At 51.1% G+C, this 23,058-nt stretch overlaps 1 protein-coding gene across 6 annotated transcripts in view; it reads left to right on the top strand.

Annotated features, from left to right (window-relative positions):
• Positions 1 to 23,058, top strand: part of Mad1l1 (mitotic arrest deficient 1 like 1) — a 356,419-nt gene that overhangs the window by 283,229 nt on the left and 50,132 nt on the right. For all 6 annotated transcript variants that reach the window (XM_023713536.1, XM_023713538.1, XM_023713535.1 and 3 more), the window contains one exon: positions 16,631 to 16,821. In XM_023713536.1, coding sequence (XP_023569304.1) covers positions 16,631 to 16,821 — 191 coding nt within the window. The remainder of the gene's footprint in view (positions 1 to 16,630; positions 16,822 to 23,058) is intronic.

The following is a 23,058-nucleotide window of genomic DNA, read 5'->3' as shown; positions in this document are numbered from 1 at the left end:
CAGCCTGCTGGCCATCTAGTTTCCCCAGGATGCTCCAGCCCATCTTCAGTCACCTCCTGTGTCTTGCTGCTTCCCTTAAACCAGTGCAGCTGAGGCCTTTCACCCTTCCCTCATGAAGACATAGTCCTGTGCTGTGCTATTGTATTTTATCCTGGGTCCCCATAACCAAGGTCAATGCCTGCCTCCCCTTGCCCTGTGACCCCACCAGGTCTACATCTGGGCAGTGTCTGTAGCCAGAGAAGGCTATATAGTTGTGGTTGCCTGACTGCGGTCCATTTTCCTTGGCTTCCTGACATGTCTGTAAACTTTGCTGGGTAACTCAAGCAAGGGCCCAATTAAGGATTTCGGTGTGATTTCATTTAAACCATCAGTTGAATTGGGAGCTCGGTAGAACCTGACAGTGGAAAGGCCTAGCCACCATGACCTTCCCACTTTAAGACACTAGCATGCCTGGGCTAAGTGGAGGCATGGCACTAAGCCAGAAAGACATGGAAGCAAGACAGAAGTTCTCAGTGGTGTGGAAGTGAGATAAGCCCTTCAGCATGAGTCGTGTGGGTAACTTTTAGGGAGGAAGAAAATTGGTGAGGCCTGACTTGCTGGTATGGCCAGATCACTTCCTATAGTCACCACCTGCCCTGTCCTTGGAGAAGGGGTGATCAGCCCCATATCCACTGAGATTTAAGAAGGTTCCTATGAGGATTAACCTGCACATTCCTGAGCAGTGTCACTGTGGTCTGCTCCCCTCACAGTGGGGTAGCTAAGCTAGAAGAGCCCTGCTATGGAATGGGGATGTGGCAACTCAGTGCTGCAGCCCTGAGTCCATCAGTGGCCTCCCCAGCAACCTGCACTGCACAGCCCATGTTCCTGGGCATGCATTGGCCCCACAGATGAGCAGAAGGCTCTGCTGTGTATGGGGTTGTTGGCTAGGAGGGCAAGAGCACTGGTGACAAGACTGACCCTTGAGGGATCACAGAGACTGGGGAACAGGACACCAGAAGGGGAGAGAGATGGCATGATGATGATGAAGAAACATCTGTGATCTCTCACAGCACTACCCTGCCAGTTCCTGTTGGTTTGGGGTGTTCAGCATGTGTTTGAGAGGTGGGCAGTAGGTGACACTCTCTGGTCCTTAGTGTTGGACCTGGTGAGGACTGGTCAAGTCAACTGTCTCCAGTCCTGCATAAGAACCACATTCTGGGGGTGAGGAAAGGGAGCCTTGTAAAATGGAATGATATGCCCTAAGTAGAGGCAGGATCTGTGTTCCTCAAGATCCATCCCACCTTGGCCTCAGCTGCTCCTGCTCCCCTCCAGGGAAACCATGCTTGAGCCTTTTAGGAGAACTCTCTAGTCTGCACCCCTTTCCATCACATAGGTACTTCTCACAAGGCAGTGCCTCCTCTTGATGCTCCCTCCTGGAGCTCAGATGAGACCAGCTAGAGCTCTGAGTGCCACACCCTATGGCCCAGCTGCAGGCTATCTGAGGAAATCATGGGCTTCTGTTCCAGACCAGGCTGCTAGGGTAGCAGGGACCTGGAGATAAGGCCCAGATGTGCCTGCTAATAGACATGGATACATGTGTGTTACACACACACACTGACTGTTCACACCCAAGCCAGCTAGCAGGGTGGCCAGAGCTTCTTTAGGATAGACTGCACACTTCCAGAACTCCTGCTCTGAAAGTACCCTGTGAAGAGCCAGGTTCCAGGTCCCCCACCCCACCCTTCTCATAAATCTAAAAGGACTTATGAATAGACTTGAAGGAGGGCAGCGTTCACCAGGTCCAGTCAGGTTGGTGTCAGTGTGTAGGGCTGGAGTTGAGCTGGTTTTTCCTCCCACACACAAGCCACATGAGATTGGGCAACCCTCAAAGCGTCTGGGCTTAGGGTTCCATATACCTGGCAGGAGTGAAGCCCCGACTCAGGCTGTTATGGGGTCCAGCCTGGAGGACAGAGCTGACTTGGTGTTCTGCATCAAAGCTAACTCTACTTTACTCCCACTTGGAGATCTCTTCTGCATTATAGAATTACCATCTTCAGACCTAAACTTGCTCTTCAACTGTTCTAAACACATACTCAGTGATTCGTATGAGTTATAATGCCACTGCTACAGATTTGAGAACACCTTTGTCACCCAGAAGGATCAACATCCCATTTGCAGTCAGTCTTCCTGCTCATAGCCCCCAAGTGCTAATCTTTGGTCTTTGTGGGTTTGCCTTTTCTGAAAATTTCATGTATGCTATCTTTCTCTGAGCATGGTGTTTTTGAGGTCCCTCTGTGGCATAGCATGTGTCAGTACGCATCTCTTGGTATGTCCCAGTAATGCTCCATGGCATGGAGGGACCATATATTTGTCCATGCATTCGTGAGTGGCTGTTTGGGCTGCTTGGACATCTGGACTCAGGCTTTGTGTGGATCGAGATTCTCACTTACCGTGCATAGAGGTGGGATTTCTGAGTTACATGTAACTCAGATTTTCTTAAGAAACTCTCCAGTTGTTTTCTGGAGTGCCTGTACCATCTGACATTCCCTGAGCAGGCTCCTGATGCCTCTGCTACCTCACACTCATATCTATCTTCTTGATACAGCCATCCTAATGGGTGCAGAATATCTTATTGTGGTTGCATTTCCCTAATGACTAATGATGCTGAGTACATTTTTACTGCCTATTAGCCATTCATATGTCTTCTTCAGTGAACTGTCTGCTTAAGTCTTTGCCCAGCTTTTAATTGGATTGTTTGTCTTCTAATCATTTTCTTAATGCTTTCTTTTGATAAGCAACATTTTTAATTTTTAATGAAGCATAATTTATCAATTTTCCTTCTATTTAGCGCTTTGTTCTATGAAATCTTTGCTTACCCCCAGCTTTGCGTTCGCTAGTGTTTTCCAAAAGCTTTTACATTTGGACTGTGATCCTCATACAGGGTATTTTTGGATACAGGGAAAAGATAGAATCAAGTTGTATTTTCTTCAACTTAGCTCCAGTTGTTAGAGAGAGATTCCTTTCCCCCACTCAATTGTTTTGACTCCTTTTTTTCAAAGTCAACTGATGCTTTAAGTTTTGGTGTAGAATTTCTGTTCTGTTCTAGTGATCAATTTCCTTGTCTGTGTGCCAGTGACACCCACTTTTGATAATTAAACATGTTAAAGATTAAACCCAGGGCACTTTTCCCTGAGCTACAACCCCAGGATTCCCCTCCCCGCTGTTGTATTGACTATCAAAACTGTCCTATTAATCAGCTGTGAAACTGTCTCATTCATATTTATTTCTCAATAAAAAAAATATTAAAAAAGAAGAAAAATCTCAAGCTTGAGCCCACCACAGGCAACTTAGTGACTCAACAGGACCCTGTCTCTGAAATTATAAAGGAGCTGGGGATATAACTTAGTGTAAAAGCCACCTAGGTGCAGTCCTCAACACTAGGATTAATCAATCCAAATACACTTCTAAGATATAATGGTGCAACAGATGTGGGGAAAACATTCCAATCCAAAAGGAAGGAATAGGAAAATCGCAAGTATCCAGCTCAAAGTGGCAATGATACCTGCAAATGATACTTTACGAATGTTCAATCCGATAGTTCTCCATCCTACATCTGGCACACAATAACAGGACATGGGTCGGAAGAGTTTGGACAGCTTCATCTCAGGGGCCATGCCAGCTGCAGCCTCTGTGGCCTCTCTCAGTCTGATTCTGCTTGCCATGTGCAGCTTCCCTTAGCTGATGTTGCATGATCTTGGCTTCACTCCTTCCTGGGATCTCCACTGTAACTTTGGCTTTACTCCCACAGCCCTGTTGGTAACTGCTTGTAGGGCCTCTCACTCCTGCTGCACACTGTCCTGCCTCCCAGGCCTCCCTTTAGGAACTCCATGAACTTGGGATTCACACGCATGCAAAACCAGCCTCACTCGGATGATGCGAACAGCTGCCCGCAGCAGGGGCTTTCAGCTGAACATGACAAACACAGCCCAGGGAGGCAATTCCCTGGGCAGTCCTAGGTGCAAAGGCCTCTGGGGCTCTCTTTGAGACATTTGCATTTTTTTTTTCAGATTTGCATCTTTATACCTCTGAGCCTTGCTGGTTTCTGAGATGCCCTCAAGATACTCTTTTGTGTGAGTGATGGCAGTCTGTCCCTTTACCTGCTCTTCTTTTGTTTTTTGTTTTTTGTTTTGGCGGAACTGGGGATTGAACTCAGATCCTTGCATTTGCCAGTCAAGCGCTTATCCTACTGAGCCATCTCCCCGGCCCTACCTGCTCTTCTTTTCAGTCCAAGCTGCAACCTTCCCAAATCTTTTTACTCTTTCTCTTTTCTCTAGATTTTTACTGTCAGTTTGGCTAAATGCAGCTAGTAATACCAGTGCTATAGCCTAAACATTGTGATGGCTTGAAATTGCTCCCACCAGATAAGCTAGTCCCTTACCTTTAAGCTCAGCTTCCCACAAAATACTAGAATGTGGGAAAAAATGCAGGCAGGTCCTTTACTGCAGTGTAGCAGGATGGTCTATAGGAGCAGAAGACCAAGATGGGTCTACCAGCCTAGGGCTGGGCACCCAGAGCCCAGAGCAGCTTGCTGCTCTACAACATCAGCCCTTGCTCAAAAACAAGATCTTCATGAGACACTGGGGTCATGGGTTCTGCTCTACGTAGCAGATGCTGGTACCTGGACCCTGGCTGTATCCTCAAGCATACCACTTCTCGCTGGGTCTCAGTTTCATCATTGTTACGAGGCCATCTCAGGGCCCACTCTTCCTGCCTCATTGAGTAGCTGTAAATTAAAAAACAGGCTTAATCACATTATAATTAGCCAAGCCCCCCCCCAACCGCAGCCCATCTCTCCCACAGCCCCAGAGCACCCTATGAAGTCCCAGGCTGAGGACCCCACATAGACCCCAGGTCTGCCACAGCCAGCACAAGCCGGGGGACATGTTGCCATCTGTTTCCCACCTAGGGCTGAGTATGTGTGGTCAGTGGGCTGCTCCCTACAGTGGCAGTCCAGGAGCCTAGCTGATTCATCTCTTGCCCTTGGGGCTCCTTTTCTGCCTGACTCCTGTCCCTGTCCTCTTACTCTGACTGGGCAACCCAAAGGTCCCTACACCCAGGGCATTCTCACTTCTCTTCCACCCCCCCAGCCCCAGCTATCCTGGCCTTTCGCCCAGTTCCCTCTGGGCTGCTGCTGCAGCAGCTGGGCTAGTTCTGCTTCCCCCAGCCTACACTCTACAGTTACCTCTGCCCAGGCTACCTCAAGTGCTAACAGGCTGCAATAGCTGCCCATCTTAACTAGGAGGAAAGAGGAAAAGATTTAAATTGCTTGTCTTGCCCAAAGCAGACAGATTGACTCAAAAGTGACTCAGTCAATAAAAGATGAGCTCTGAACACACCTTCCAGGGAGCTTTTCTCTGAGGCCAAGGTCGGGAGTTAATAATGCACCAGCATGTGAGCAGAATCAGCTCCTGACCTCACACTGCACATCTGCAGCTTAGGAGATGTGACATATCCCAGACCCTGGCAGCCTCTGCCCAGTGGGCTACAGGTCACCTCTGGGCCAGTCTGCTCTCACACACAATGTCTCCTGGGCAGGTCTGTGGCAGGAAGCTTTTGGAAATTTAGGCTAAGAGGCTGTATATTCTCTGCTCTGTGTCCCAGGCACTGTGTGATATGACATTGGCATGTAGGACTCTTCTTGGCTGTTTTTGGCTCTGTGGGGACTATGAACATACATTATCCCAGGGGTTCCTAGGTGTCTGTGTAAAACCCATGGAATTTGGAGGGTTGTGCATTAGAGGTTGTACACTTCCTCAAGCCTGTGATGTGGCTTTCTGGAAGTAGCTTCCTGACTTTCAGTCCAGCCTTTTCAGAGCAGGATGGTTTACTCTGCTAGGCAGCCCTGGGTAAGTTGCCCCACCCTCTCTGAGGCTGCATACTAGCCCTCATCTCCAGGTGAGGACGGCAGTTGGCTCAGTGGCCATGCTCAAAGTTTGTGATGCTACCATAGGATTCCTGAGGCCTGATCTGTGCCCATAGCCTCTGCTTCTGCTGTACCTGGGCCAGGTGTGAGTGTAGACCAAGGGCAGTGGACCAATTCGGGACACGTGGACGACAGGGCCTGTGAATATCAGGCAGCAAGAGATCATCCTCCCCACATCCGTGGGCTATGTGTTGCCAGTAGTGGCCATGTGACCATGCCCAGGACAAGACTAATCAGCTCCTGAGAACCTTTGCTCATTCTGGCCCAGGAGCACCCTTCCCCAGAGCTGCTCAAAGAGGATCCCGGAAAGGAGTCGTCCAGTGCCCTCTGCACAAGTAGAGGAACTCGGATACCCTGGCAACCACAAGGCTAACAGGCCCAAAAGAGACCCTCACCTTCCAGGGGACAGCATCCCCAACACGGCCCACAGCCAGCAACTTCTCTCCACTCCCTGCTCTCACTTGCCCCCAACCCCTGCTCTCCATCTCCATCCCCTTTTGTTGATAGCCACTCCACTAGAGTCTTCCAGTCTCCAGCCCCTAAACAAAATAGATCCCACTTGCTTTCGTGAGTCCAGATGTAGTTCCAGCCACTGTCCATCTCCTGGGCCTTTGATCACACACCATTCCTGATCCAGTTGGAAGAGGTCCAAGTATCCCAGAACCCAGGGTCAGGGCACCACACATAGGAACTAGACAGAGTATGGCTGGCTTCCATATTCTAAGCTCTGAGTCTTTTAGCAGTAGAGTCCCTGGAATACTGAGGGGCCCTGCTGCTCCTACTCCCTCATTTCTTCCTTACCCTCTTACATGGGGCTCAGTGACCCTAGGTCCACAGATCTGTATCTTAAGAGTTCTCTGAATAGGGTCACAGGTACAGAGTTTCCAAGGAAGATATGTTCTGGCCTGTCAGCTCATTTGTCATCAGACGGTTGCCCAAGCGCCAGGGTTATCAGGCACTCTGCGGGTGTTGGGTTAGAAAGGGGAGGTCCTGTTCCCAGGAAGGAGAGGCAGTGTATGCCCAGCAGAGGAGCAGACCCAGCCTGGGCTGCAGAGAGCTGAGGAAGCAGGGAGGGAAAGTGTTTGGGGATGACTAAAAGAGCTGGGTCTTGAAGCCTGTCTTTGAACATTGCTCCCACCAGAGGCTGCAGTCAGGGACAGGTGGTGGCTGCAATATGAGCTATGCACCTGAGAATGAGGGGTAGGTGCATGAGTAGCCTGCAGTGTCCCACCAGAGGCCTCACCAAGTGGAAGGCCTGGCTGGCTCAGGACAAGCCTTCCCCAGAAGGCAGAAAGAGGGCCCAGAGAAACTTCTGAAGAGGAAGATATGCTCTGCAGAGGACTGCACAGCAGCAGTGCCAGTCACAGAGAGGATGAGGCATCAGAGCCAGTGCTCTGAGTGTGGCTGCCGAGACTGCAGGACTTGAGTGGCCTGGGCTTTGGGGGAGTGGTGGTAGGTGTTTGCAGGGAACGTTAGATTTGTGGGTGTGGCTGATGCAGCTGCAGAGGGTAGGAAATGGCTTTTGGGTGCTTAGGACTTGGGGCACACTTGGGCTATAGGGTGTGACAGCTCACCAAGGTCAGGGTCACTTGGAAGGGCTAATACTCCAGTCAGAACCTGAAAGGGCCCCAGGCCTGGGTAAGGGCAGGGTGGAGAGCAGTCTGCAGAGCTACCTGGCCAGGGCCTTGACACCAGAGCCAGAGTCCCCCTGGACCACAGGCAGTTTCCAATCCATGAACTGGAGATAGTGTAGTGCTTCTTCCCTGTGAAAGCACCAAGCTTCCATGAGGACACTGTGACCCTTTACCTACCACCAGATGTTCCTCTGCTAGACATGGCTTTGCTCTGGGTAGAAACAGTGGGTGAGAAAGACCGGCAGACAAGTCAACAGGTGGTAACTCAAGATGAGGTCAGGTGGCCCTGTCTATACAGACAGTGCAGCTCCACAGCTGGGAGCCCCATCAGCAGGTGGCCCAGGGGATAGTCTGAGCAGGGCCCAATGGACCAATGGAGGGTGGTGCCAAGGTGGCACAGCTTTGGCCTCATCACCTAGCACTTGGCAGGTGTGCCTCTAAGGTCCCTCTCTTGGTGCTGCTGAGTAGCCTCTCACAGTCTCACCCACCTGAGGACTGGCTGACTGCACCTGGCCAGGTAACACTGAGCCCCTCCAGCCGGCTGTGGCTTGTCTCCGTCAGGCCGTGTAGCCTCCTCACCACACACACAGAGTTAGCCCATGGCTCCACAGACACCAGAGACTGCTGTCTCCCTCTACCAGGCATAGTTTCTCTCTCACGGATGGGGCTATGCAGCCGGGGAGTGTCCTCTGGGGCCTCAGCAGCTCTGTCCTCGGGTGGGGGAAGGAATCTTCCTACAAATATGATATCAGCACTGCCTGTCGCCCCAGGACTCTCCCACCCCATAATCTGGTGGACTGTAATTGCTGGTGTCTTTTCAGATCATTTTTGTGCAAGGTGACAAGCTGCTTGCCAGAGTGAGCAGTTAATCACACAGAGAGGGCCTGCTTGGAAGCTGCACAGAGCTTACCCAGGGGGCGTCTGCCAGCAGCCAGGCGGTGGGCACAAGAGCTGCTCATCTGCATGTAATTCCAGGGCAGGCGTCTCCTCTCTGGGGAAAAACGTGCAATTTCCGGCCCAGCAGGGCCCACAGCACATGGTGGAGTTGAGGCTCAAGGCCCAGCACCAGCAGAACTAAAGCGACCCATCCACACAGAGCAGCAGAGGCCTGGCCAGTGGGGTGTTTGTTGCCTACCACAAAGGCCTGCACTTGGGGATGTGGTGGCCATCTACCTAGTTCTGGCAGGGAGGGATGGCAGGGAAGGCCCTAAAGGTGGCCTGGCCAGTGCAGGTGTGGATCTTGTGCCTGTCAGCCTGCCAGCTACTCAGCGGTCCCCCAGAGTATAGATTTGGGCCAGACAAGGGGCCTCCAAGTACCTGTGCTATGTTGGGATAGCAGGTCTGTCTCCTAGTATACTGTACCCACAAGAAGCCCATGAGGGTACTGGCCAGCCTGCCAGGGCTTCTCCCTGCTGCTCTGTAAACATCTGGGAGCAGGCCCCAAACCTCAGTACCACAGCCTCGCAGTGCCCAGCTCCCATGGCTGCTAATAAAATTGCATAAATATTTCATGCCTAATTATTAAATATTTAAAAATGTAAAACTGGAATAGTTTAGAAGTTAGCAAGACATGAATAATTCAGCCTGGAAGTACAGCTCCACATTGGGGCTGAGCCGGGCCAGCATGGCAACTGTGTCTGTGGGGTCCCAGAGCAACCTCACTGTGTAGGTGTCAGCCTCTCCAGTCTGAGATCAGGTGGGGCTTCATGTGCGAGCCTCTGACCCCACATGGAAGCCCCATAGGCCTGGCCTTGCTGGGCTCTCTCTCACAAGGCAAGCCTGCTGACCCAGGTGTGCCTACATTCACTCTCGTCCAGGTTCACACCTCTAAAGACTGAGCCTCACCTCTGACTGCCTGACTGGACCCAGGAGAAGCCCAGTAAGGGCTCCAAGCCACAGGGCACAGGCCACAGATCACACCTCCTCCTGGGGCTGGTGCTTGCCAAGGAGCCATGGAACATCAAGCACCATGAACGTAGGAAATAGGCTTTGGAAGAACACAGAGTTTGGGGAAAAGGAGACTGCACCGTTCTCTGACCACACAATTCTTCTGCAAAGCTTCTTCAGGTGCCAAGTTCAAAATACTTCACATAGCTGAGGCTTAGAGGGCTGCTTTTTTGACTGTGAAATATGTGTTGCTTTTTCAAAGCCTAAAATTCTAGCTTTGGTTAAGTGTTTTTTTCACTTTTCTGAAATAAAAATGGCTCCATCTCAAATTCTCAAAAGTACTTTCAAGTTATAATAGGGCATTGGTCGTGGGCCTGGGGTGGTCAGTGTGTGGGGTTGGATCATCATTTCAGCTTCCTCCCTCTCATCTTCACCTGTGGTCAGGGCTGGTGGGCGGGGAGGTTGTTACATAGGGCCCTTCTCAGGGTAGATACAGGGAGAAGGGTCACGTGGTGCTCTACCAGTACAGGGACATGGACACTATGTGAGTCGGCTTTTTGTCACTGATGAAGTAGCTAAGAACAGCTTAAAGAAAGAAAATTCATTTGGCTCACAGTTTAGAAGATTCAGTCCATAGTGGGCTGACGGTTGCTTTAGACTCGTGGTTGGGCAGAGCCTTTCCTGTGAAAGTTAGGGAACAGAGCAGAAAGAACAAGAGTGAAAGCCTCCCCCCAATGTCACCCCTCCCTGATCCACTCCCCTTCATCCCACCTGCTGCCTTCATCACTCTTAATTATATTCTCAAATTAGGATCTGGTGCCATCACTTACCCAAAGCCTGTTGTCACCTGAACCTTTAGCTTACACACATGACGGCTATCATTACCCATGTTCTTTCACATGACAGGCCTCTCCAGCCCTACAGTTATCCACCCTCTCACAGGACTTTGCACTAACACACACACATGCACACATACACATCTGTGTCTTGAGTCTGCACCAAAAACATCCAGGAATCCCTGAAGTATTTCTTGTCCAGCCCAGACCCTCCTGACCTGCAGTACCTCTGCCCACAGGGACTCATAGCTGTGTGCCTTGGTGGTGTGAGAAGCAAAGTCTTCTCAAGCTTCATGAATCCCTGGGGTCATGTGAGTCTTCTCACGGAGCTCCAGCCTTTGCCCAGTGTGAGTGTCCCGAGAGCCCATCTGGGTCCTCGGACCTCAGGTGCTAGGTGTTGGGGAACTGGGAATACCCGCCATTTGGTTTTGACATTTTTCTCACAGTTTTTTGTTGTTTGTTGTTGTTTGTTTGTTTTTGGTTTTTTGTATTTTTTTAGGGAAGGGTCTACAGGATGTTCAGGGTCTCACTACTAGATAAGGCTCATAGTAATCAGGCTGTTTACAGCTTCCCAAGAGCTGAGAGTACAGGCATATGACACCACGCCGTCTCAATTGCTGTCTTAGCACACCCCAGGGGCAAGGCCAGCATGGCAGGCCTGGGGATTGGACCCCCAGCTTCTGCTTCTGCTTGCAAGCACTTTAATCCACTAAGCTATTTGTCCGGCCCTTTTTCTCACAGTTCTATCCATGCCTTCTTCCTTCCCACATCCTGTACTGTCTCTGACATTCCTGTTGATACCAGTGCTCTGGGAATCGCTGGAGTTTTTCTTTGCTGTTTTCCATCCATCTGGTTTTCATGTGAGGGGACACTTTCTGGAAGATTCTTTCTCCTTTACTCTGCAGGCCCCCTGTCCTCATGTCTGTGAGAGTATGCTCTCATTCTTGTTAATTACCTGTCATTGCTAGGGTTTTTCTTCATCCAATAGGGCAGGAGTTTGTTATTGTTTTTGATTCATCCTTTTTTTAAAGTTGTGTTTTCCCTTCTCTGTTATGTTTTTAATTTTGAGACAAGGTCCTACTAAGTTGCCCCAGCCAGGCTGGAACTTCACTCCTCCTATCTCAGTCTCCCAGGGTGCTAGGCTTACAGGCAGGCACCACCAGGCCTGTTTTTGTTTTTGTTTTTCTGTCTATTCTCTCGCATCATGAGTCTTCCTCCTCGGTTGTTTTTGTTTCTCTTTTGGAAGAGAGCATATATCAGAGTGGTATCAGCAGTCATAGGTACACGGCTCCAGTCTCCGGAAAGGATGTGTGGCAGGGGCACCGTGAGCTATAGGGTTAGAGGGTGTGAGTCCCAGTGGGGCCTCAGTAGGCCCCTCCTGCACATCTTCCCAGTGTTTAACCTGCTGAGATGGAGACTGGGGTGCCCATGGGAGTCCTGGAGTCTTCCTGGCAGGTGGACTTACAGTGCAAACCTGTAGCCTCTGCTGAGCACCCATGGCAGGAGTGTGTGTCCTCTAAGAGGCCCCTCTGCAAAACCCTGGGCCTTGCTGGGACCAGCTTTTTCTGCCCTGTACCTCTCAGTACTCCATCATGTTGGGTGTTGACATTGGAACTGGCTCTCCCACTACCACATAAGACCATGAGACCCTTGTCCTACCACATCAGCTGAGCTTATGTCAACTCATCGTGAACTTTTGTCTTTTGTAAGTTGGTGCATGCCCTCAACCTGTACCTCCTCCCTCAGCCAGGATATAGTCTGGGTCTCTCCCTCCTGTGTATCTGGAGCATGCATGAGCCCCAAGTCCCACCACACGGCAAAGGAGGCCCTGCACATTAACCAGCTTTAGTTAAACTGACTTTGTGTCTGTAGGACTATGAGCAGGGGCCTCAGGAGAAGTGGAGGCCTCATCTGTGTTTCTCAATGCTTGGAGACCCTTTCCTGGCCCAGCCACCTTGGGATCCTTACAGACACAGTAAACATGTAGAGGCCCATTTCAGTCTTTCCTGAGCCACACAGCTGGAGGCAGTAAGCAGACATGGTATAAGACACTCTTTTGGTAGCTTGATTAGCACTGTGAAGGAGACAGTGAACGCTAGGGACACACAAGAGACTGTGTGACTCTGAGGCAGGAGAGAAAGAACACAGGTTCTGTCCAGACAACCCAGACCCCACACAGGATGGGGGTGAGCACAGGTATGAGGAAGGTGTGTGGGTTCAACGAACTGGGCCCAAGCCCAGCCTAACGAGTCTGTCCTCCCTGGGCAGCAGAGGATCCATGGCAGCTGCACCCATTTCAGATTCACACCATTCTGGGGCAAGGATGAGGTCAGAACAGCTCAGGCAATGGCTAGTAAAGTGGAGTGCACAGGCCGTAGAGACTGGAGGCCTCTTTCCTTCCAGAGGGCACCTGAGACAGGGGAGTGCTGCAGGGTGGGCAACAAGGCTGCAGCCCAACCCGAGAACCCCATGCCACTAGCACCTATAACTCCACCCAGTCCAGCTGCCATAGTCCACTGGATCTGTCCTGCTTTGGGCCCCAGAAGAGGACAGCAGTCCCAGGCACCTCCTGAGAGCTCCTGGCATCTTCAGAAGGCTCTCTGTGTCTCTTCCAGCCATTCCCCTGCATAGAACTAAGCTTTCTCTACTCCTTGCAAGGGCACAGTGACCAGCAGCCCCATGATTATGGTGAAAGCTGGAGGTCCTGCTGCTGGGCCACCAGCTCTCTTACTCCAGCCATGGGATCCTGTGAGCTGTAACAATCCTATCTGCCCTCCGCTCCTCTGTGTCTGTTTGCTTTGTGCATGCCTCCCTGCCCACTGGTAGCAGCCAGTTCTCCAAGTTTCAAGCTGAGCTAGATCCCCAGAGATTTGAGCTGTAAATGCTCCTTTATTTCGACATTTTGCTTTTGGACAGTAGTGCTCTCCCCTGCTGGCCTATGTCTGACAAGAGTGCAGGTTATTTCTGTACTGTGTCTTTCCCTTGGAACTACCTCAGCTGCCTTCTGCTATTCCAGGAGCCAGCTGGTGGACCAGGATAGTGGAGTGGTAGCACTTAGAGCCACCCCATGGCTTCCCTGGAAGCAGCATAGCTTACATATCAGGGCAAAATCAGGAGCCTCTGGTAGATCCAGGATCCTCTGGTAGCCCATCCAGTGCTGGGCATCCTTCTGCCTTGCTGTAGGCCCTGGACTGTAACCACCACACTCCTTCCTCTGCCACTCTCTCCGGGGCTTGTTGAGAGCCGCTCAGAGCCAGGTCTATCCCTGCAGAGGTCAGTGGAAAGGGAGGGAGCAGCCAGCCCTTCCTGGAGGATATGGAGAGCCTGCAGTACTTGGTATGGACACAGGATAGGCATACCTAGGAGGAGAATGACAGTTGGTGGAGTTGCACCTGGTCATCTTCCCTGCTGCTCAGGATTCAAGGCTAAAAGAAGCCTGCAACAACGTAGAGGTACTGGTCAGGGCTTGAGGGCCTCAGGGCCTCTTCATGGGCATAAACTCAGATTTGGGGCTGGGAGGAAGCCACACCAAAACAAGGCTGTCAGTGCCAGTGCCTGGAACTTAGTCTCAGTGTCTGTGCTACCATCTTCTGCACAGTAAGCTGCCTCAGGTACACACATGGTAGACAAGAGCTGAGGTTGGTAGGTGGGTCCTCTGGCTTTCAGCAGACTCTGATGGCCATCCAGGCCACCCAGCTAGCCATGCCTGAATACATGTTGTCATGGTATGCTGGGACCGGGGCCACAGTGGACTCTGGGGCCTCTGGGCTTACGCTCCTGGGCCCGTGAGGAGCCCAGCTCAGTACCCAGATGCAGGGCCACAGAACCCAACCTAGAGGAAGCTTCTCTCCTAGTCACTCAGAGGTCCTGTGAGAGTCACCAAGAAGGGAGCAGTGGTGATTCTAAGGTAGGAAAACCATCTTTTATTCATTGAATCCAAACTACCAGTGAATTATTCATTCACATTTATGTAAGCCATTGAACTACAAGAATGACAGGGAGGTCAGACATTGACCTTCCAGGCCCCAAATCAAGTGACTGTTCTGGCTTTCTTCGCTGGACTCTCTTCACTGAGGCAGGTAAGCCTCTCTTCCCTGAGGAAATGGCTTCCTCCAAGCCATCAAGGGTAGAAGGCCCACTTTGTGTGTGGCTACAGGCCACAGGTGCCAGGTGTGTGGGCAGTGCCCAGGCATCCAGGAGCAGTGCAGTGGTACCTTCCCCCTCTGGGATACACACCACGGGCTCTGGGTGGCTGTGGGCCTCATGAAGACCTGCATCCCGCCTGTGCTAGGCTCAGTATGCTGCGCAGAAGGGGCCTTTGCCTTCTCCAAGGTCAGGCTACATTTATCACCGAGATTTAATTTTTCCCATTGGATGTCAGAGATAGATTAAAGGCCATGCAGCCCCTGACAGGACTGAAATATCACCCCTGAAGTGTGGTCAGTGAATTCTTCCTCCTGCTGATGGCTCCAAGTTGAACAGGATTGGCTGAGGGACACAGGGAAGAATATTGGGATCAGAACTGCCAATTAACCTTTTGATTTCATAATCTGATTCCTCCATTAATCAATGGCTGTGAGCTCATGTCCTATTGAGGGATTCTGTGCTGTGAACAGTGTCCACTGGGCCTCTACATGCCTGATGAATGGAGGACTGGCAAGGGCAGGGCCACAGCGGTCAGTGCCCCATGGCCCCTCTGCCAATAGGATAGGTTTTGTCAGGCTGCTTTTTCTCCAGCCTCCGGCTCCAGGATGCTGTGCTCAGATATGGGTCTCGAAGAAGTCAGATAACTTAGAACTCAGAACTGTAGGTTAGGGCCCAAGATCCCTGCCCAAGCCTTTGTGTCAATAGCCAGACTGTGTGCTCTGAGTCAGTTGTCCTGCCTCACAGCCACATGGCAGTGAAATGAGTTACGTGCATGTGGCGCGGGGGCCTCTGTCACACTGCAGGGGAGCCTGGCCCTCTGCATTCCTCAGTCAGTCACATGAGGGCTTCAGGTTTCCACTTAGCTCTTCTGGAGGGAGTCTCTCCATGCCCACTCACCTTCAGAGCCACCCAAATCACAAAAACCCCATTAACCTTCCCCTGGGGCCTGGGTTTGAACCCAAGCTGCTCAACACCTCTTTGGGAGCTCAGACTCCTACCTTTCCTCTTATGCTCCTCTGGGCAGTGGCTGGGGACCTCCAGGCTGTCTGGACCTTCAGTTAGCCTGTCCCTTGTCACAGCAGCAGGGCTGGTGTGGCCCAGCTCACACTCAAGCTGGGCCTAGCCAGGCTAGGACCCCTATCCCTAGCTCCAGGCAGGACCTCCAAGAAGTACCAACTCGGGAGACAGCTCCATTCGTGTTTCAGTGGCACTAAGCTTGGTAATTAACGGGGGGATAAATCAAGGTTTAATTACTCAGCAGGCACCTTGGGTGAGAGATTCATGGTAATTGTATGTCCTTGTGGTGGTTTTGCACAGCTGGTGTCTCCCCGGGCAGCTGTAAACCATGGCGGCAGAGCGGCGTGTAGGGAGAATCTGCCTCAAATGGTTTACTCAGAGCTGCATTGGTTGGGGGAGGGCATAGTCCGATGTAGATGTTTTCCCACAACTCAGCTATAGAACCCACCCAGACCCCACTTTGAGGAGAGACACCTCATAATGGCCTTGCTATGGAATTGGCTGGCAGGTGCACCCCCCCCAATAATCCACAGTGCCTAGGTGGCTTCCTGTCCTGCTCCCTGCATCCCTGCCTACCATGTGCTGGGGCTGGATCATGGAGGGCAGGCATCCCCACAGGGACTGAGCCTACAAACATCAGAATCTCTGGGGCTGCATGGCAGATTCAAATCTTTAAATATGTAGCCAGGCTCTTGGTGCTTCCTGTCCAGAGCATTCTTACCTGGACTTGTGCACCCCAAGTCTTGACTATCCCTGGAGCTTCCCAGGGTATCTTGGAGTCGCAGTGCCCATTGCCCATTATCATTCCTCCAACTGAGAACAGAAGGCTCCAGACCAGGCATAGAATCTGGAGTCCGGGTATCTGACTCCAGCATCTGGCTTTCAGAGTCACTGCTTTCTTTAGAGTTGCTGTTGTTAATACAGTAGCTGTATTATCACTGCCACCAGAAGGTCAGGCTGCTTATCAGCTCGTCCGATTCTTCTGCACACAGATTGGGGCTTGCTAATGTGGCACTGGCCTTCCCTGTCTCTGGGTGGGAGTGACTGGGATCAGGACACAACTGCCCTTGCCATCTGACTCTGCTGTGTCCCTGCCCCTCCTTGGGTTGCCCAGGCTGCCCTCTCACTCTCTCCTACTTTTCCTGCAGAGCTGCGGAAGCAGGTAGAAAGTGCTGAGCTAAAGAACCAGCGGCTCAAGGAGGTGTTCCAGACCAAAATCCAGGAGTTCCGCAAGGTCTGCTACACACTCACGGGCTACCAGATCGACATCACCACCGAGAGCCAGTACCGGCTCACTTCTCAGTACGCGGAGCGCAAGACCGATTGCCTCATCTTCAAGGTAGGCCCCATTGCACAGCCTGGCCATGTACCTGCTGTTCGCCCTCATGTCACAAAGGCATGGTGTTATGGGATGGGAAGAGACATGCTCAGCACCACTGGGGTTTGTTGACTGACCCTCAGCCACTCCACCTGGTTGCTCAGCTTAGACCTCCCTATCACTTTCTTGGTGTCCACTCTCTGCTTGTCTCCAACTGGTCTCTCCTTGTAGTTGGGGACGTTGAGAGCATGTCACCTTGTCCAAAGGCAGTGGTATCCCAGAGGACTAAAGAGATTATGTGAGGAGTAGAATGGATGCCTTCAGAGCTGCCAGACCTCAGCCAGGGCAGTGTGCAGTGTGGCCCACAGGAAGGGAAGGAAAAGCCATTTGGGCTGAAGGAGCACTTGTCCCATTCACTGAGTCTACAGCAGCTACACTTGGCTCCTTTCTGAGCCCTGTGCTCAGTGCCAGCCTGTGATGAGATGCACCAGTGAGGAGGCCCCCTCACTGCTGTGGGAACAGCATGGCCTGCTGGGTCTGTGCATGGTGTGCCTGTGGCTTTCAGAGTCCTGGGCCATGGTGAGCATGGGCATGAAGAGTCCTTAGGATGGGCAGCTCTAGTGACTGAAGTAGGTGTGTTGTCACACTGACTGGATGTAATTGTCAGGCAACTGAAAATCTCAGGTGACAAAATCACTGGCCTGGGAATGGTGCTATGGTCCCAAGAACAGTGTATGGCTCGCAGGCTTGAGCCAGCAGTATCTCTGGGAGGTCAGGACCACCAAGGTGTGGCCAGGCCATGTGAATGAATCATCACAACCAGCTGGTCTACTCATCTCTGTGGAAACAGGAACCAACTTGTTTATCCTAAAGTTCCCCTCCATGCACCCTCTGTATTTCAAGCAGAAATCTAGATATAAAGCGTTGCTTCTGTGCTCACCTTGTTCAGTACAGTGACTTTCCTCACACCCATCCATCTGTCCATCTGTCTGTCATAACACTGTGCAGTGCTCTGCCTCTAACCAGAGCCATACCTTGGGCTTGGTCCCCACTTTCTTCCACTTCAGAGCTCACCTCCACAGGCTTACAAGACTTCTCAGGTTCTCAGGTCATGTTTGTACGTTGTTACGCTTCTTAAAATTCACCAACCTTTTGATTAAGTAAGTAAATACTCAGATACTCAAAGTCTTCCATTAAATAAGTGATCAGAAATGTACTCCTTCCCTTTTATATAATTTTATATACATCTGAATAACTCAGGAGTGCTGAGGAATACTTAGCTTAATGCACTGTAGAAATTCCTTTTTTAAGTCAGGCAAATGAAGATGTACTTTTGAATGTTATTATTGAATATGTCACTAGTGCCTCAATGTTTATTAATTATGAGACAGATTTTTTTCAGTTGGTTTTTACACATTCCTTAGCTAAAGTGATTGTGTTCTTATAAAAACTACCTCCAGGGAGGCCTTGGGGAAACATTACAAAATGTTTCATATTTATAGGTTGTTGAAAATACAGAAAACCCCAAAAAAGAGAACACACCCAGACTCCTGCTTCCAAAGTTGCCACTGCTAGCATTTTGATACCAAGGATAAGGAGGGTCATGTGGGTGCTAGGCCCCAGCACTCCATCCAGCTTGCTGCCACTCAATGATCCTCCCTCTGGGGATCCTACCACCTCCCTCTGGCGTACCTGAGAGACCTTCTAGCTGCCTATGAAGCATGCTTTTGCCCCGCCTGGCTGTTCTATGAATGACCCACAGGTGATAACAGGGTGCACAGGGAGGATGAGAATAGGAGGCTTACCTGACCTCATGTGGCTCAGGACAAGGGGCTGGGGGGAAAATCCACAGCTATACTGATGAGTACTTCCCCAGTGGGAAGTTTGAGATGTGGGTGGCCTCTTCCATAAACCCAGTCCTTCCAGGGCTGAATGTGACAAGGGCCTCAGCATCAGGATGGCTGGTGGGCAGTGCAGCCCAGGCCCACAGCCATCCTAAGTTTGCTTCAAAATAACACAGTTACAGTGACGCTCCCATCCTGCCTGGCCTAGGACTTCTGCAGGATGTACAGTATGTAAGTTCTCAGTACAATATTTGGGCCTAGTGAGCTGTCATGTGTGACCATGGCAGCCCAGTGAGAGATTGTGTGTTACCATGGTGGTCCTGTAAAGGGCCAGATGTCATCATTGTAGCCTAGAAAGGGGCGCTGTCCTGTGACTTTGGGTAGGGAGCTGGGTATGATGACTTGTCTCAGTAGCAGGGTCTGTAAGCAGGTCCAAATCCCTCTTGTCAGCTCTGATTTGCAGTTCTGGGGCAACTATGATCCCACAGTGAGGCCTGAGGGTAGCTTTGGGCAGTTGGCAGGTTTGCCATCTCCTGCCCATCCGGCACACAAGGCCCACTTCTTTGCACTTCAGCCTGGCCAGGCCCAGAAGGTTGTCTGTCCTGCCACTGGGTGCTGGCTCTGTTTTCCTCGAGAGCTTCTACTTGGCAGAACTTGCTGCCATCTGGCCTCAGGCCCACACACCCACCCACCCTGTACTACCTGTGTTACCTTGTTTGCTCTAATGAACCTGTGCAGGGGTGGAGTCTGCAGGAATCCCGTGCTGGCAGTGCCATCCAGCATCCTAACACTGCCAACACTGGCCAAGCTAGCACACTTCTGCCTCCCCATCTGTTGGGCAGTGATTCCAGGCTTATCATCCTTGAGGCTTGGAGGAGATAACTTTCATGATGTGCTTGCTGAAGGCCCAGGGCCCTGGTGCTAAGGTTCACAGTGGCAACCCAAAGGCTGGCTCAGCCCCAGCCCACAGATATGACCGTTTCTTGGGGCTAGGGATATAGCTCAGCGGCACAAGTGCCTGCCTGGAAAGCACACGGTCCTGAGTTCAATCTGTGGTACCCAAAAGTAAAAAAGATGGAGTACACAGTTTCTGGTGACACCAAGTCCTCTGGGCTGCTCCACCCCCACAGAGCCACACAGCAGTGCTCCCATTCTCCCAGTGGATTGGGGTTTACACGCTGTGTGCTCCTGGCCCTTCTGGTTCTATTGGAAGTATGTGGAGCCCTAGAAGAGGCTCAAAGAGTCATGATCTTTGCAGCCTCCCCATCAATAGCCCATGCTTCCTTGACCCTTCCAAGGCCTCTCCTGGGCTGATGCTTCTCTGATCAGCACCTTGGGCTGCCAGCCATTGGAACCAGGTACCAAGAGGAGTTTGAGAACATCAAGCTTTCTGGTGGAAATCTCTTCCCAGGACACCAGATCTGGTTCTGCTCTATCCCCTCTTGTCATCTTTGGTCACTTTGGTTTTTTGTTTTTTTAAAAAATAATTTTATTGAAGGGGCTGGGGAGATAGCTCAATAGAATAAGTGCTTGCCTGGCAAGCTCAAGGACCTGAGTTCAATCCCCAGTTCCACACACACAAAAAAAATAATAATAATAATTTTATTTAGAAAGAAGCAATGAGAGAGTTTCAAAACTGGTTAGTAGGACAGTTACAATAATTAGTACATTGCATATCGTTGTCTTTGTAGTAGTTATTCATAGTACAAGATGCAGACATGATATCTTTTTTGGGGGGGTCTCTTCATAATTCAGACTTGATATCTTGTTTAAACACTATTAGTTCAAAACTTTCTTCTCATTGAACTAAGAGAAAGTACCTGTATATCTATGCTAACTGTTTTGTATATACAGGATATATATATATATATATATATATATATATATATATATATATTCCCCCTCCCCCTACAAAAATGTTTGGTCACTTTGTTCTCTGGGGAACAGTACGCTCAGTGGCAGAAAGGACCATCTCTGTTCCATTAATAGCAGGATTATTCTAGCAGGAGCCCTTCTTGTGGAGATGGCATTCCCAGGATGTGCAGGGCAGAGGGGTACAGAGGGGAGAGATAGAGTGCCATGTGTAGTGCCATGGGGCTGTGATTTCACGTATAAGGGTGAGGTGGGACTGAAGCAAGAGGATCACAAGTTGAAGGCCCACTTGGGCAACAAGAGCTGGAGGTACAGTTCAGTGGTAGAGTACTTTCTTAGCAAACGTGAGCCCTGCGTTCAACTATTAGTACTTCCAAACACAGTGTTGAGGGGCAAGGAGGGATGACAACAGATAGCAGACTGATCTCTGGGGCCCATGGCCTCTTCCCATTCCCACTGGGCTGCTACATACAGGTTGGTATGATGACATCTAGTCAAGAACAGGAAGTCACACCACGCCACAGACTCCTAGCCATTTCTGTTTGTTTTATTTTCCCAGAAATGAATTTAAAGACAGGAAGGGGTCTGAGGCAGAGTTAGAAATAGCTGTGCCCTGTTTCCAGTCGAGCAGGTTCTGCAGATGTGTGCTGGGATAATTGAGGGTTTGCTGCTCAGGCCCACATGCTCCGCTTCCCGGCCCAGCCAGGACCCAGCCTCTGTTGCCGAGTGGGTGGAAGGAGCTGTTGCCTGGGGGCTGCCATTTGGGGGGAAAGGCAAACGATCTCAGCTCCCGCTCAGCCCAGTGGGAGTCTGGCATCCTGCCTACTCCAGAGGAGGCAGATTCCAACATCTCTGAGTTTTCTTGGAAAAGCTGGGCCTGGAGGAGGGGTCTGCTGGCTGTCCACCACTGTCCAGGGATGCTGAACTTAAAAGCTCACCGTGTAGTAGGAAATTCCTGGACATCTCACTCCTTGTGGTTCTGCAGAACCCTGCCTCTCCCCTTGTCCCAGAAGGAGAGTATCCTGTCAGAGTGTTAACCATGGTGACAGTTAACAGTGCCACACAGTAGCTACAACTCAGGCCAAGACCATACATAGTAGATTCAACTTATAACTAACCCTGTGGCCCCTTTCTCTGGTGCCAAGACCATCCCACAAGTCAATATGAGTCAAAGCCTGCAGGGTCCACTCAGGACTAGAAGCTAGGGACTGGAAGGGCTAGAGGTGCTTGGACAGGACAGAGATGTGTCTCCACGTTGCACTTAAGATCCCAGAGCTGGGATGCAGGACTGTGGAGACTTCTGCCTCAGGTTGCCAGACAGCTGGGGCAAGATCACACGTATACAGATATCAGTCCATAAACGCACCTGGCCTAGCCAGCCTGGCACCTAGCTGGTAGTGCTTCTGTGGTAGGTACTGACAGTTATGGATGCTTTCTGGAGGCTGGGAAGATCTCACTACAGTGAAGGTCCTAGGTAGCATTGCTGAGGCCTTGGGCCAAGCCTCCTGCTCCTCTCTGGCAACAGAGACTGGCATTAATTGGAATGTGTGCATGATTCAGCACCCTGTGAGAGAGACCTGACTCAGCTCATTGTGTCACTGTGTTACTTCTCTGAGACACTGTGTATCAAGGCTGCCCTGGTGGTCCTTAAGCAGGAACTGCCTAAGCCAGCCCACCTGTAGGAGCCCTACCTAGGGGTCAAGGGCTCAGTCAGCCCCCTGCTCATCTACACTGTGGGCTCATGTAAGGGACAGGAACTGTCTCAGCTCTGCACTTTCCTCAGTGCAAACACAGCTGTGCCTGTCCTGTGATTTCAATCACTTTGCTCCTCTAGAAGCTCATAGATCCCACATGTGAAACAGGGGCTAGGTGAGGAGGTGGCCAGCTTCCCCTGCACACCTGTGCCTACAAACACCAGACCTGCCAGGGAGTCACAGATGTGTAAGTGGGAACAGGCCAGAGATACACAGCAGCTGCACAGCAAGGGTGCTGGGCACATGCTGGGGAGCCTAGGCCTGCAGGATGCCTGTGCCCACGGAACTGGCTCTACAAACAGCCACTCAGAAGGCAGGAGCTGTGCTAGCCTTGTCCCTGGTAGGCTGCTGTGATAGCTATGTCTCTGCTATGGATAGCCTCTGTGTGACACTCAATACCTGCAGCACAGTCAGCTGAACTTTTCCTCCACCTATTGTGCCACTGCATCTGTGAACTTCAAATCCCCAGTGATGGTTCCTTCATCTCCCCACAAAGGGTACATAGCAACCGACTAAGAACAGATGGCTCAAGAAAGGGATGCTGCGGCTGCCCCAGACTTTCTGTTGTGGGCTGAGGGTGGGTATGGGCAGTGGACAGGTAAGAGTTGGCCCCATGAGCTCTCTCTCACATGTGGAGCGTCACTGTTTTGAGGGCCAGCCCAAGCATGCAGTGTCTAGTCCCCTCTCCCCATTCTGCCATAGCTCCCCGGCCCTAGTGTTGGGTCTGATGAGGTGTGACAAGCATTCAGATTGTTGGGAAGCTTGTTTACCTCACATACATGCTTCTC

The sequence above is a fragment of the Octodon degus genome, unplaced genomic scaffold (assembly GCF_000260255.1).
Source record: "Octodon degus isolate 3935 unplaced genomic scaffold, OctDeg1.0 scaffold00031, whole genome shotgun sequence".
Taxonomy (NCBI): domain Eukaryota; kingdom Metazoa; phylum Chordata; class Mammalia; order Rodentia; family Octodontidae; genus Octodon; species Octodon degus.
This window is presented reverse-complemented; position numbering and strand designations above follow the sequence as displayed.